We start from the raw sequence: 15,315 nt of genomic DNA on the forward strand, positions 1-15,315 counted from the left end.
ACACAGGAGTTGTAAGTAAAAAGAATATATAACTTTGACTTTTTCATTCTGTTAAAGAAAAGGTTTGTTTTGGGATGGGAGAAAAGAACACCTGCAATGGATCTGGTCCAGGATAGAAAACATTTGCTAACAAAAAGCAAATGACTTTTAGGAAATCCTTTCCATGTTTGCTGAATCACCCAGCTTCACTGATGAAAGTGTATCCTCTCCAGCCTTGGAGAGATTTAATAAATCAGCCCCAGTGTTTCTCCAATGCTCTTAAGCATACATTGCCCCTAGTATGTACTACAGCCTATAGAATCTGTTGACTACTGATTTGGTGGTGGGATTGCAAAGGGTTGAGTGTAAAGTTTGTGAAAATTTCATAGAAACAAGCATTTTATTGACAATATTGACGATGAATTTATAGAAAGCAGAGCACTATATATATGCAGAAACAGGGAACCATCACAAGAATGTGGAAGTGACACTTCTGGCTCCATGAACACATAGGTAATCTAAAGGGCTGAAAACTAGCTGATTCTCAGTCAGACATACCAGACCTACCAGATGAACAACGAGCTTGGTCCCCCAACAGGTGATCTAACATCAACCCTCCAATGTGTTTCAGCCTGCAGGAAGGGTAAAATGTGTTTTGAGGATTGATGCCTGTATCTGATGATGTGTTGTAATGGTCTGGCAACTACTTGTGTTTTAACATATCGATTTATCCTGGAGTGCAGCTTCTACTTTGTTTTACAAGTATGCTTTGATGAGAGTTGGAAGTTATCTTGAGTCTGATGATAAGTTGGAGGAGGCTTCCTTTTTTCTTTCCTGTATGTTCCACTTAAGATTTGAACACTATGTAACCAAACCCCTAACAAATAGAAAATTGCATTTGGAGGCGTTAAGCTCAGTACACTGTTATACTGTATACTTAAGGAAAAATACTTGATATTTATTACTAATATACTTTATTTATACATAGGAATCCTTGGCTAATGTGGAAACTAATGGTACAAAAAAACAATGTGGCATTGTACAGAACATTAATTATAACAGGCCATTGTGGTTGTAGCTTAGCCAATATAATAAACTTGGCTTTGCAACAGGGTGTCTACTCAGCTTTATATTCTTAACCTTAAAGCTGACCTAAATGGAAGACAAGCTTGTGTTGGCCGTGCTCCCTCTAGCTTTCTAAATCAACAATTATTTATTGGTGAAAATACCCCTAAAGGGAAAAATTTGGATTACACTTACCTAACTCCCATCATAAGCAGCACAGATTTAATGGTATTGATTCACTGTTGTTCTGGGTTGGGTCCTTTGGGAGACATAGCTGGTGAAATATTGCATTGGACAGTTTAGTCTATTGCATGAGATTTCTCTTGTGAGATTTTGCCTGCTCTTCTCTCTTTCTAAAATGGCAGTGATGCCACCTTCGCCTATGCACTGCAAGAATAAGACGGGTGAGGTAAGTATAACAAACTATTTGCATATATACAGGTATATTTACAGGTACATTTCCATCTTCCTAATGTAGATGATTTGAGCAAAGGTTCATAGTAGGTCTAGCAGTAGATATTCTTTTCTAAAATATACCCTAATGTCTTCATTTTTCTTACTTTGCCACCATCTTTGTGGCTGGCTTAGAGATGACAGTCATGTAAGTCTTGTGGCTTGAACAGAAGTATCTTTATTTTTCGCAACTGTTTGCAGTTTATACACAGCTGAGCCCCCTATTGCTGACATAGGCTACCGCAACATTTAAAAGTATAGTCCGAGTAATCAAAAAGGGATTGGATTACATCATTCACTCGACTTCTCTCTGGTAGAATTCTAGCCACAGCTGCTTGGTTTTTTCCTAGCAAACAAATCCTTTTCCTTTTAACAAATATTAAATTGTTGTTGCATTTTGTGAAATGTCAGCACAGTATTTATGTAAACCTTTAAAGAGACTGGTAAACTCAATAAAAAAAGTTTGTATTATGTATAACTAAAGTTTAAATGACCATAGTGAACTTGACAGCTAATAATCTTAACATGACATTATTTTTCTCCTGTGTTCTCCTGAAACAAACAAAAGATGTCTAAGCAAACGGAGCTTGCATTTGAATTCACAGGTTCAGGTTTGGCAAATAAACTGCACACACCCACAGGCATGCATACACATACACACACCAGAAATAATCATGCCATATTCTTTCAGAGTGTAGATGATTTATTAACCAAGACCCCAGTCCACAGATAGAAGCAAACATTGTTTACATGCAATGTTACCACAAAACTTTTGTCTACATGAAATACAAAGCATTTATTTTATTGTTTTACATAGAGCCTGGTAACATTTACACAAAAAAATCAATTGTCGGAAGCAACGTCTGGAACAATGCAATTCTGAATATGGAGTTGTGTAATGTAGTAGCTATGTAAAGGAAATATACACCCAAACAATAAGAAAAGCTTTGCTATTGAAATCTAATTTTCTGATTCTTATGGGTTACGCTACACAATAGTTGACCTACACACAAAACTTTTTTATTTTTCAGATGGCGGGGTAAGGTTTTTTACCCCACTGGGCTTACTGGGTATTAGGTTTTTCTCTGTTATTGGCCTGACTAATGCTCTGTTTAGCTGACAAAGCAGCTTCATCATGGGCCACATAAAGATATTACATACATTCCCATTTAGAATTCATCACAGTAAAAGTGCTGAGCCAGTGGCACCTGTACCTCAAACCATACTTCTGGCACCCTCAGGTACTTGTAAATTTTTTACAATAGCAGAGAGTGCTGGTATTAAAATACACAGTGTCAAGGTGCCAAAACTAAACCTATCCTGAGATAAATACAGGCTCAGGAATTGTTGACCTCTACTAGCTGCCTACCTGTTATTCTGACCTACTGGTTTAATATGGTGTAAATCACTCACCTAAGTATGCAGATAAAAAGAAACATCAGAACTACTTATTGCATACTTGTTCTGAAACAAAGGGTCTTTATATACAACAGTGATCTAACATTCACTGAAACATTCCCTGGTAGAGAATCTTCCAGGTCCATGTGTTTCAATGGCAGTAATTGATTCTCCACCAGAGGGTGGAGACCTCTAAGTTTCATTTACTTTACTTAAATACAGTATATTGTAAACGACTGGCTTTTCTAATAAAACATTTATTTTCTGCTTTTTTAACCTTTGTTGTATCATGGTGCAGCTGATTTCATCACTGCCATTTCCTGTCTACATGCATTCCAGTAACTGAATGCATGCCTTTATTTTTTTGTAGTTTTTCTGTTGGACTATGACTGTGTAATCTGTGTTGGAATAGCCACTTGTAGTGACCACTGGAAGAGAACTGCACCAAAATTACTAGACAGGCACAGAGCACTATTAGCCTATAACAGGAAGAACCCAAACAAAGACCCCCATGGAAGGATCATCAGGTATTTTTATGAAAAATGAAGACTAAAAAAATGTTGAAAATGACTTTTAGATTTAGAACTGTATATAAAAATTTTGTGACTGGGTTTTCAACTAAAGGTCCAACTGTTAATGTTTTTTACAAAGTATTTAAGATTAGGTAACCTAAGACTGAGGGTACTTGTTAAACACTGCAAAAGATGTAGGTGCTTTATAAAAGGTAAAATATACTGACTGTATTAAAAGTGTGTGGCAGGGAAAAATGAAAGCATGCTTTGCAGAATTTCTATAGTATCACCCCTTGCAGAAATGTATGGGAAACCCAATCCAGTGGTTTAACCAAGAAGCTCAGCTCTTTCTAGCATAGCCAGGCTGGGTATGGTGAGAAAAGCCACCAAACACAGAAAAAGAAATAGGCAGAACTGTACTTGGGTTATTTACCTACATTAACGTCATTCAGCTCTAACTAATATAATATGTAAACTAAACACAATAGTCGCAGCTTGCAGTTTTGTTTTATTACATCCACTAAATATAAAGAAATTGCAAGTTTGCTTACCAACAATAAAACAACTTAAATGTAACTAATAACAATATATTTAGGGTGTATGCATCCTTTACATGCAAATTGATACGTATCTTTGCAACTTTGGAGGAGCACAGGAAATATCTGAACCCCTTAAATGTGCATGTACACAATTTAATTATATAGAATAAAAAGAATACTTGAAAATAAATAAAAGTCCAAATATGCCTTGACTTCATGATCTTAGGGTTTTACACACAGTAGTGTTGTTTCTACCCAACATTTTTTTAAAGATTTAAAATAAACTTCTCATTTAAAGAGTCTTTATTAACATGACCAATCTTAGACTCGACAGAGTATCAGCTACATGGAAGAGTGAAGCTGAGGACAAAATGGAAGATCTTCTGTGTGAGTTGCTGTAGTCAGCACATTGATATGAATAAGCAAAACTGTTCTGGCAAATCGGTGTCAGACTGATCCTGTTATTTTACTATGGCTTTTTTATAGTACAGTGGGTACACCAAACAAAGAAATTTCTTGTTAATATGTTGATAACTTAGTAAGCAGTTTAAATGGATAATAATGGAAAAGACTCTGTCAACAAATGACCCACTGATCATCCACATTTACCTCTCTTTGCTTGACACCTTCCAAAAATCAAATAAAGCTTCAGTGAAGTGCTAGGAGCTTCGCATTTCTTCAGTTTGGAAGAGCAATGCTTTTTTTGCACAATGCACCTGCACTTACTCTTTAGAGAAGAGTAGACCTCAACCCTACAGAAAAAATAACAGGCCTGTAGGTTTGTTTTTTGGTGACTACTCACAGCTTTTTACCACAGAAGTAAACAGGTATGGAAATTGACAGATGGACCATAATGCCTGGTCAAGAAGACTCAGCTTAGGCTTCCGAATGACAGATAAGCAACTGCAATTTGAAAGCAACTGCCACTAGTGTTTCTTTTCATTGTACATGATCCTCAGATCTAATCTAAGCTCTTTTTTGATTGGGGAGCTGACTCCATTCCTGTTTGGTATTCCAAGATATAAAGCTGCAGCCATGGATTTTAACATGCCCTGTAAACAGAGCAAGAAATGCTATTCACTGAGTAAAGTGGAAGGCCTTCACTACTTAATCTGATTCCATGGCATTCTTGAGAAAGAACAGCGTTCTGTGTAAGAGCTTTGAATTTCTACTTAAATAGGAAACCTCTGCCTGTGCAGTAAGCAAGTGCAAGAGTCACAAAGAGGTACAAGAAGTCCAGAAAGAACAAGTGAGCAGCATGAGATTTATATGAAGTGATTGTAGAAACAGGCACAGAGTTTAAGTCAGGTTGTTACACCTTCCTTTCAGCCCTGAACATAACATATACCTGCTAGGCCGAGGTTCTCCTTCCTGATTTTTATTTTCATTAACTATAACCATCATGATACGGCAAAGGTTATTTGTAAACCAAGAAACATCAATGCCAATATCACAGGTTTATTGGTCACACCTGTAAAGTCTTCTGAAACTTTACTCAGATCAGATCATAATTAGACTAATTACACAATACACTGCATTCTTAAAACCTATAAATAAGTTGATTCCATTAAAATCCATGATTATTTTAGGCTATTTTTATAAACAAAAATGCAACATGAATATCTGATAAATATCTGGTCTGATGTTGCAGTGTAAAATCTACCCAGTGTGTCAAATATATGAGCACATAAAAAATTCAATAATCCGGGGAAGTTGCAAATGTATTACATGCAGTTCTGGGCTAACCCCCCACCTTTGGTGCAGAGGTGGAAGTTATGTACTGTCAGCCCCACTAGCAATAAAGCAACAGGAGTCTGGAATACAAGATACCTATACATGCTCTATTATTATGGTAAACTCGGACATTGCTGTCACAAGGTCCTTGTCACAGAAAGTGTTTGGATACAATACAATGTGTGGTTAATAAGCATTTTTTGTTAAATATATAAAGGTATACATTTCCTGCTCCGTGTAGTGAATTCCAGTTTACCCAAAACAGTGCAAATTATGCAGCCCAATATAGGGCACCAGCATCTAACTTATACAGGTTGTTGTATAACCGTGGGCCAATATTGGAAAAGCACTGTCAGATACAACAGAATAAATTTTTCACACTTCAACAGCTTAACCAAAACATATCTTTTATGGTACAGTTGAGGTGCATTGAGTTTAATGTACTGCCTCAGTGCTGGTAAGTACATGGAGGGGGAGGGATATTACTCACAGGAAGCCATGGGTTTGCATGTCAACAGACTATAAACATGATCAAAAAAGTACAACAGTGTCCTATCTTTAACCATGAAAGGTGTCAATGAGAAAACTAATAGTATCTAGGTTTCTTGACTGCCTAAAGCTACGTACACACTTCCAATTATTATCGTCGGAAAACGAACGACGAACGTTCCTGCACGATATATATGAACGATCGTATAGCACCGATACTGCACATAAAGGTAACGACACGATCGTTCGTAGATATTGTACACACAATAGATACGATCGTTTAAGCGATAGAGGAACTATGTGCACGACAGGAAAGTGAACGGACGTTCGTTCATCACGCATGCTCTGAACATGGACGATCAACGAACGACCGTACACACGAACGATGCTCAACGATCGTCGTCCAATCCGATCCGCCGGTCCGGTCGTTCGTTTCCAGCGACTTTCCTCGTTCGTCGGCGTCGTTGGTTACTTTTTTACGAACGATTTTTTGCCCAATCGATCGTTCGTCGTTCGATTGGAACGATAAAAATTGGAAGTGTGTACGCACCTTTAGTCTGAACTTATGACAGTGTATCAGTGTCTTATTGTCTGCAGGGTAATATGGGACACCAAAAAAAACGCATGTAAATTGAAGGGGGCATTTGAAATCTCACTGTCTGGCTTCTAATTTGTCTTAGTTTATGACTCCATAAAGTTATCAGCATCCTGTTGATAATATTTACCCAACAGAAGAATTAGGTAGTTTGCTTATAGCTGAATATAGAAATAAGAACAATAAAGGATTTATCTATTACAAACATGCCCAATTGTATTATGTGTAGTGGACTTTCATTTTCTAGTATCGTTTGCCAATTTTACATATTAATAGTAAGTGAACTAGGAGATTCAGCTTTTGGATGCAGAACAGATTTAATGGGATTGATGATGAGAGACCACTCTATTTAGTGGCAGGCGATTAGAAAGCCACCACATCATCCTAAACATTAACATGAGGATTTATTCAACTAAGAGAATAAACTTGCTGTTTCAATATACATCTGTGCTTTTATTCATTTTACCTGGGCTCAGTCAGGTACATAAACAAGCACATATCCCAAATTACACTCCAGGTAGGAGCATAAAATAGGTACACTACAGTACCCATGCATTCACTTCTATCGCTCAAAACTTTTCTCTTCCTTTAAGCAAGTTTAAGATCTAGATTTTGAATGGATGTCCAAACTAGTGTTGGCACTGGTTATAATTTGTGGAGCTAGAAAATGTGGAGTTGGTAAAAAATAGAGAAATTAAATATGTGTATTTATGCCTAATGGTAAGTTCACTTTGCACTGAGGGTAAACTATTTTCACCAATAATATTATGACTGCTTTTTTTATGTAATTACAGCCAAAGAAAATTCCTTAGATAGGTCACATTTACATAAATTCACACCCACTGTCATGTATCCAGTAACCAGCACTTAAAATCATCACAGGTAGAGCTGTTAAAAGTTAGCTCAACAGCCTTTAAAAGATGCTATAGGTTTAATAGTGATGAAAAGCAACAGAATTTCCATGGAAATGCTGCTGTTGGCAAGCCTGATGACCTGCTCTCTGTGAGTGTTTTCTGCACGTTTGTCATATGTGTTTACTATTACAATATGTTGGGTTGTTTTTCTGTATAAGGAATATCCTAGGTAGTCTACTGCTGGCTGACCCCCATCTGCTGGTGATCTGCCTCTGGTTCATCCTCTTCCACATCCGCATTATATTCTTCAAATGTGTCATCATCCACGTCTGGGAGACCGAGTAGCTGTGGAGTAGGAAGAACAATGTCAGAGATATAATAATCACACACAGAGATAAAAGAACATTCTTGGCAAAAAGGACAGTAAACTGAATTTATGAAGTTATCTACAGGTGGTTGCACAGGTAGAACAAGTCTCCAGTATATATTAGCTAACAGAAACATTTAAACATAAAATGGCTAAAATAACTATAAACAAACACAAATTCAAAACTTACAATTTTAATAAGATTTTACAAATTTAGCAACCTACATATGGAAAATGTATAGTGCAGGGGGATGTCATAGAGAACCTAGTAGGAGGCTTTTGTTTACAAATACAAAGGAATATGAAATCCATACATAGCCAGCAAGCTACTGTCTGATAATTATTGATGTGGAAAAAGTCTATGGTATGTAAAAGTCTTCATTGACAATTCCCGAATCTCGTCTTTTTTTGTCAGACGATCCAGTGTTTACAGAGAAGCATATGACAGTCTCGAACAAGCATTCTCATGACTTAAAATTGTACAGGCCAGTTAGAAAACCTTGTTTGGTCAATATTGTTTTAGGGGCAGGCAGAAATGCTTGCATGCACACTCTTACATCTATGGCCCTAAGTGCATGCACTTTTGACTGTATGAGCTGATTTTTGCTTCTATTAACAGCATAAAGATATAAGGTGGTAGCACAACAGAATACTGCAATTGTTTAAATGTTCAGTGTCCTTTCTGAACTGCAATTTAAATAAACAGGACAATGTGCTGACATAGGTAATCTAGTAATTTCAAGATCATAAAATGCATTTTTGCTGGCCACTGTAGAGACTTCCCAATTCCCTCTTTTCAAACTTGTGATCTCACTTTACCTTACCTTTAAACAGAAGCCTGCATATATTATTATGACAATATCTGCCATAACATCTGTGATCATGTTTTAGTCTGCTCTCTTACAAATGTCCACCCATTACAAATAGAGGGCAGGAGGAAAGCAGAACAACAAAACAACAAAAAAAAAAAGAGTTCATCATCATGGAAACTGTATACAATATTTTGTAATATTGCATTCTGTTAGGGATTACAAGTACTCTCACTTGGAAGGCCATATCCAAATTTAATTTAAGGAGGCTTTTAATTTAGTGGATATTGAAATGGGTGGCCTTGGGACTATCCATCTGAAGGCCTTCATATCTGGTGGCAGATCATCTACAGCTTCTTTCACACTGTATATCTGTGATTGCATGGGGCATCTCAAATATGAAGCACCCCCTAATAGAGTGATTATTCTGCTGTTTGTTGTTGGTTACTGGCCTTTGGATTTCTTGTGGATTAACCCACTTACAGACACTTTTCTATGTTTGCACTCTTCTAGTCCCTTTATACACATCTCCATAAAATGTAGACATTGTATTTTAAAATCTCTTTAAAACATCTCTATGTAACAAAGAAATCATATTACTGTAAGAACGGAGAATAACCTATTCCCCATCTTCATTATTTCCTAATCAAGCTAACCTTGCACAGGTTCATTTACAAACATACTTAATGGGTTAAAGTAATCAAATCAACTTACTGAACAATCTAATCATAAAACACTTTATTGTATCAGAGAGCACAGTGGGGTGGCACCCTGTCCCCCCCTTATAGAACTGAACAGAGTTGGGTGTACTGTGCTCATTTTTTTCCTTGTCGTTGGAAACAACTACAAAAGATAATTTCCAGCAGCAGTAGTCTAAGGTCTGTACAGTGCTTTAAACAGAAATTTACACATGCAGCTAAATGACTTCATCATAGTGATTCCCCAACCCCTCCCTGTCTGCTCTGTTCAGATGAAGCCCTCTAGAGTTTCAAGCAAAGAGAGACGGTCTGAAGGGAAACAGCCTCTATTGTAGAAAACCCATAATGATCTGTGACATTAGTATAATGAGTACACCCTGTAACAAAAGCAAAATAAAGATTTTATATAAACAGTAAAAAATACTGATAAATTAAAATTGTAACACTAATCCTAAACCATTTATGCTTCCCTACAAGATACCCAGCAAACTTACTGGCCTGAATGACTTGAAAACTTTCTCCAGTATTTCATGAAGTGTCTTCTTCCCACAGGAGGAAATGTAATCCTGAGCTAGCTGCAGGAAAGGTAAGCAGTCTTCACTTTCACTCCACACATGCTGCAAAAAGAACAATAGGAAATAATACCAACAAAGAGGCAACAATACAACACATCATGTAATATAATCAGCATGACAGACAACACCACATCTCCTTGAAAGGTCAGGGGTCATCGGCCTCCTCTTTTTAGCTGTGGCAGCTAATCATGTTTGTAATAACAGATCAGAGGATGTTTATTTTTATTCATAGAACTGTCAGAACTTCTGCCTACATATGAGAAAAAGACAAAGAATGCCCCATTGTGGTCCATAATTGTGAGTGCATAATTACACCAACAAACCAAAGGCTCCAACAATGACATTTTTGTTTCGTCTTTGATTATAGTCTTTTGCCAGCACTGTGCTGCTAACAGAGATAATCATCTTTGTGTGTCTACATGCTTTTATTAGAAGAACTAATAGAAGAGTTCATCATCTTGGGCTGTACAGAAAATGATCAGAAAACAGAAAAGTGCTGGCGCAGCTGTTAGCTTCAAGCAAGTACCAAGTAAACAAACTTGTACCATTTCCTTGCAGGGCTATTCCTTATATCCGCTAATGCCAATAGATTGGGCCTTACTTATAAAAAAGAGGAAGAAGCATGTCTGGGTTGTGAATAGATACAAAGCAAATCCTGGAGACCTACACTTATAGGTCTCTTGAGTAATCATTGGTAGCCAGGTACTAGCTGACTAGCTTGCAACAGTTTTTTTTAAATTCATAGCAAAGGAGGTTATTTCTGTGACACCTAAAGGTCTCTTTCAGACCTGTCTATTTGTTTCTTATTTAGTGGCACCCCAAAGCAACATGGCAATACACTACCTACACACAAGCACTCTGGGGTGCCACTAAAAAACTGCAAAAATAATTGATGAGATAAATAAAGGGTCACCCTGCCCTAAAAAATACCTGTAAACACATTAAGCTACATATCTGGCTTCCACGTGTGATTCATTATAATAATTTTGATTAGTGCATAAAACAGCTATTCCTGGTGCTTCCCAGTGCAAGTGAAAGCAGAAGATCTTATGGGTGGCAAGATACTCGCAAAAGATTAGGTTGTGGACAGGTGCAAGTCAAGAGAAGGATAAAATATAATTCAGAGGCTTTATACATATCTGGGAGAATAATAAATTCTAATAATAAGACATGGAAAGTGTTTAGTACTACCAGGGACCCTCTCTGGATTGGGACATTCCAAAGGTTGTGGAATAGCAAGAAGGAAACTGGTAAGAGAGGCTACCAAGCAGTTACAGGAATTTATGGCGAAGAGTTGTCCCTGTGTGGATGTGACAACAATATCACAAGTGCTCTACAAAGGTGGTTATATATAGGAGAATCACATGGAAAAAGACACTCCTCAAGAAAGACTACATATATGTCTCAACTGAGCTTTGTCAATGAGCACCTTAAAGATTCTGAGACCGATATCAAACTATTAAGGCTCAATACAAAATGGTAAATCTGGATGAAAGCCAATACAGTGCCCCATTCATAGAACATCATAGCTTTAGTCAATATTGGAGATGGTAGCAACTTGTTGTGGTGGTGTCTCTCTGCAGCAGGGAACTGGTGTACTTGTCAGGATAATTTGAAGGAAAATTGGTGAGGCAAAAAACTGTCAATTTCTTCAGTAATACCTGTTGCAGTAAGTTGTCAAGTGAAGATGGTTCCGTTTCAACGTGACAAAACCCAAAGAACACAACAAAACAGACCACACAGTGGCTGAAGGGGGAAAAGATAAATGTCCTTGTTTGGCCTAGTCAGAACCCAGACTTAAACCCGATTGAAAATCTGTGGAATAATATAAAGACTGCAGTCTATCAACAGTCAACATCCAATATGATTGAGCTTAGAAGGTTCTACAATAAAGAATGGGCAAATATTTCAAATAGACTCGAGGCTGTAATAAAGCAAAAGGTGGTTTTGCAAAGCACTGACACATGAGGGTATTCTTCCATTATTCATTATAGTGTTTCAGTTCTTTTTTGTTTTTTAAGACTGATGCCACCATATCTTTCAGTGGGATGTTTAAGGTTTAATGTATGACGAAAAACATCTGTACACATTTCATGTTTTCATTTCAGGCTACGAAGCAAAAAAATATAAATATTTTGAAGGGTGGTTCTTTATTGTACATACTGTAGGTTTTATATATTCATAAACGGAACCCAGCATGTTTTTTTGGTAACAATCTTAAAAATTTTATTTAAGGTATAAAGACGATGGACTATTATGGGAGAACCTGGATCACCTAGCAAACCTGGAATTGATTTCTTAAAAATCATGTGATTAAAAAACACAAGTTCCTTCCCCTTTGAGTGACATACAGCTCCTCGTGCATGCACGGTCCAGAGTCTGTAAATTTAGTCCGTGAGCTCCAAAAGGTTGGCAACCACTGCTCCAGAAGTTGCTAGGAGTTCCTTGAGCAATGAGCACTTTGTTCCTCTTAGGTTACTTTAACCCACATCAATGATCTCTTGGCTATCTGTAAGGGTATTAATCTGTCCAGGGGCCACCAGTGTAAAAGGCATTCTTCCTGTTGACAATTACACTAATTTACTACTGGTATGAGCTGTGGATATAGTAATTATAATATATGTTCACTGAAGATCTGGAAGGTATTTCAAGGCTTGAGTAAGGCTGTCTTAAGACAACATTAAAAACACACACTGAAAAATTTTAAATACTGCCTTTTTTTTCACGTTTTTTTCTGGGGAAATAGTGATTTGAGAAGTATGCCTGTGCCGCAATCACAATCTGAAAGCATCCAGATCTGGCAATTCATAATAAATGAACATTGCCAGATTTAGTTGTACAGATCAGTGGGCTTATACCAATGTAGCACACTATGTTACTAAATGATGTAAGATATAACTTGCAGTATCTTCATATATCCCTGCATCTATTGTTAGAAATTCAAGCTTTTAAAAGAAATGCTGGGACCCTATTTTTAAGTTGCTTGCATCATGCTAAAAAAAAGCTAATGCTGCACTAACAATATAGCAACAGCTGTGCATTGCTGCTGACTCCTATAGCTTGGGGACTATGAAAACACATGCCAACATGAGCCAACTCACTGATGCATGTGCAATGAAGTTCACAAATTTTTACACATGTTGGTGTGGGAATCACATTACTGCATGCATAAAAATGTGAATAAATATGCATCCCTGCATGTTTTTATTTATTAAAAAATCTGTAAAAAAAAAAGGATTGGTGTGGATTGGTGAAGATGTTTGGGAGACTGCCCATGAAGGAAGCAGGCCTCGCAGCCTTACTAAGCCTTGACCGCCTTGCAGCTACTCCTATGACAAAGCTGATTGGTGGTTTAATCCGAAACTTTTCTCTGTGTAATCCTGTACCAGTAGTATGGTTTAACACCTGTACAAACCATAAATACCAGATTGTAGTACAAAGTCACCATATTTATTCATGACTTTAACAGTGCTGTCATTGCTGGTCTCATTTTTAATATGATAGTTTTCTAGTTCTCATGATGATATTTCAAGTGACACCTTTGAATAAAAACTTGAGGTCTGCCTGCAAAAAAGTACATTAATTCTTACCTGTCCTGCAGCTCATACCTATCTATTATTTTCTTTTCATGAAGTCCATAGCTTTAAATATTTATTTTTTGTGGCAGAATCACATCACTACTTTCTGAGTTACTAATTTAAAACAAGTATAGTAACAATAGGTTATGACTTTGATTTGCAGTTTGCTTGTTCTGAGTGTGTGAAGCCAGACTTGCAGGGAATTAAGGAGACCAGGAGCAGTTTTTATCTCTTGTGACAGATGTAAAACTCTTCTATAGTCCCCTGAAACTTATTACTATATGCAAGAATGTTAAAGTGCAACCTGAACTAGTGGAGCATTGGAAGTATTTACCATTAAGTGTAAGTACATGCACATTATAGCAAATGTAGCCCTTGGTTTGTTCTCTTCTACCCCTGACATCTCAGTGTTCTCCTCCCCGGCTTCTTCTGGATCCCTCACTTTGTGTCTATACCTGATGATATAACACCCATGCATGAAAGCTAAAGTTACACATGACTACTTTACGCATGTAAGTGTACACAAAGAATCTTTTCTACCCAAAAACTACCTACCAGCATGGTTTTTAATGTTAGTTCTGCATTTCTAACTTTAGTTCTCTATTTAACATAATGAACACAGTAGCATAAAAGAAGTATCGGAAAAAAACAGCTGACGATACAAGCCCACTCAGTGTAATCCATCCATACAAGGGGAGTGGACGCTACACAGGGCTGTGGCCAGAGTGTTCTGCCAAAGGGGGTAGCAGCTGTTGACATGGGGTGGAGGAAACATAAAATGCAAAGACACCATTACTACAAACTGCAAGTTCAGGAATATAGGAGGAAAGAATGTGTGTCTGGAAATTCTGCAGCACATAGTAGACTCCTTATGTGTAAAGCATAACATAGGCTTGTATTCTATAGCAATTACAAGCTATATAACAAATACAAGCTATATGATTCTCAATACATGAAGGATAATTTTGTGTTTTCCTGGTAATGCTGCAGACAATATTAGACCCTCTCAGTGTATAAAGCCCGGTCATTGGGCTCTGTGCTGCGCGTCTGTGGTATCCTCCTCTCACACAACCATTACCATATAAATGTACCAACATACGGGTAGGACATACAAATATTGGCCAGGCCGGCCCTGTTGGAATAAAGCCACTCACTGGGCCCTGTGGTTCCTATGTGTGGTATTCTCCTCTCACACACCCATTACCAGCACCCTGCTCCTATTTACAGGTAAGGTATATGTAGTCCATGCTGGCCCTGTTAGAATAAAGCCCGGTCACTAGGCCTGCACTATGGCATACTCCTGCCACACCAGCCAGGACACTGGTGTATAGAGCCCGGTCACTAGGCCTGCACTGCCTATCTATGGCATTCTCCTCCTCCATGTATACATTAGGGTATTCAGTATGTATGTATGCCCGGCAATACTATGGGCCTTGTATCTGTGGCATTGTCTCCCAGCACAGCTCCATAACAAGGAGGATATAAATGTATAGAAGAATATATGTGTATAGAAGGATAAATATATATATATATATATGTATGGAAGGGAGGATATGTATGTATAGAATGATATCTATGTAAAGGATATATATGTATGGAAGGATTTATGTGTGTATAGAAGGATATATATGTATAGAAGGATATATATGTAGAGAAGGATATATATGTAT

The 15,315-nt window shown here is 37.4% G+C and overlaps 1 protein-coding gene across 1 annotated transcript in view; it reads right to left on the reverse strand.

Moving 5' to 3' along the window:
* Positions 1–2,179: 2,179 nt before the first annotated feature.
* The window catches only part of MTURN (maturin, neural progenitor differentiation regulator homolog), a 14,692-nt gene continuing 1,556 nt past the window's right edge, over positions 2,180–15,315 (reverse strand). The window contains exons 2-3 of the mRNA XM_072412341.1: positions 9,987–10,109; positions 2,180–7,963 (exon numbers count right to left, since the gene is read on the reverse strand). Coding sequence (XP_072268442.1) covers positions 7,853–7,963; positions 9,987–10,109 — 234 coding nt within the window. The 3' untranslated portion in view covers positions 2,180–7,852. The remainder of the gene's footprint in view (positions 7,964–9,986; positions 10,110–15,315) is intronic.

Source organism: Pyxicephalus adspersus, chromosome 5, assembly GCF_032062135.1.
Source record: "Pyxicephalus adspersus chromosome 5, UCB_Pads_2.0, whole genome shotgun sequence".
Taxonomy (NCBI): Eukaryota; Metazoa; Chordata; class Amphibia; order Anura; family Pyxicephalidae; genus Pyxicephalus; species Pyxicephalus adspersus.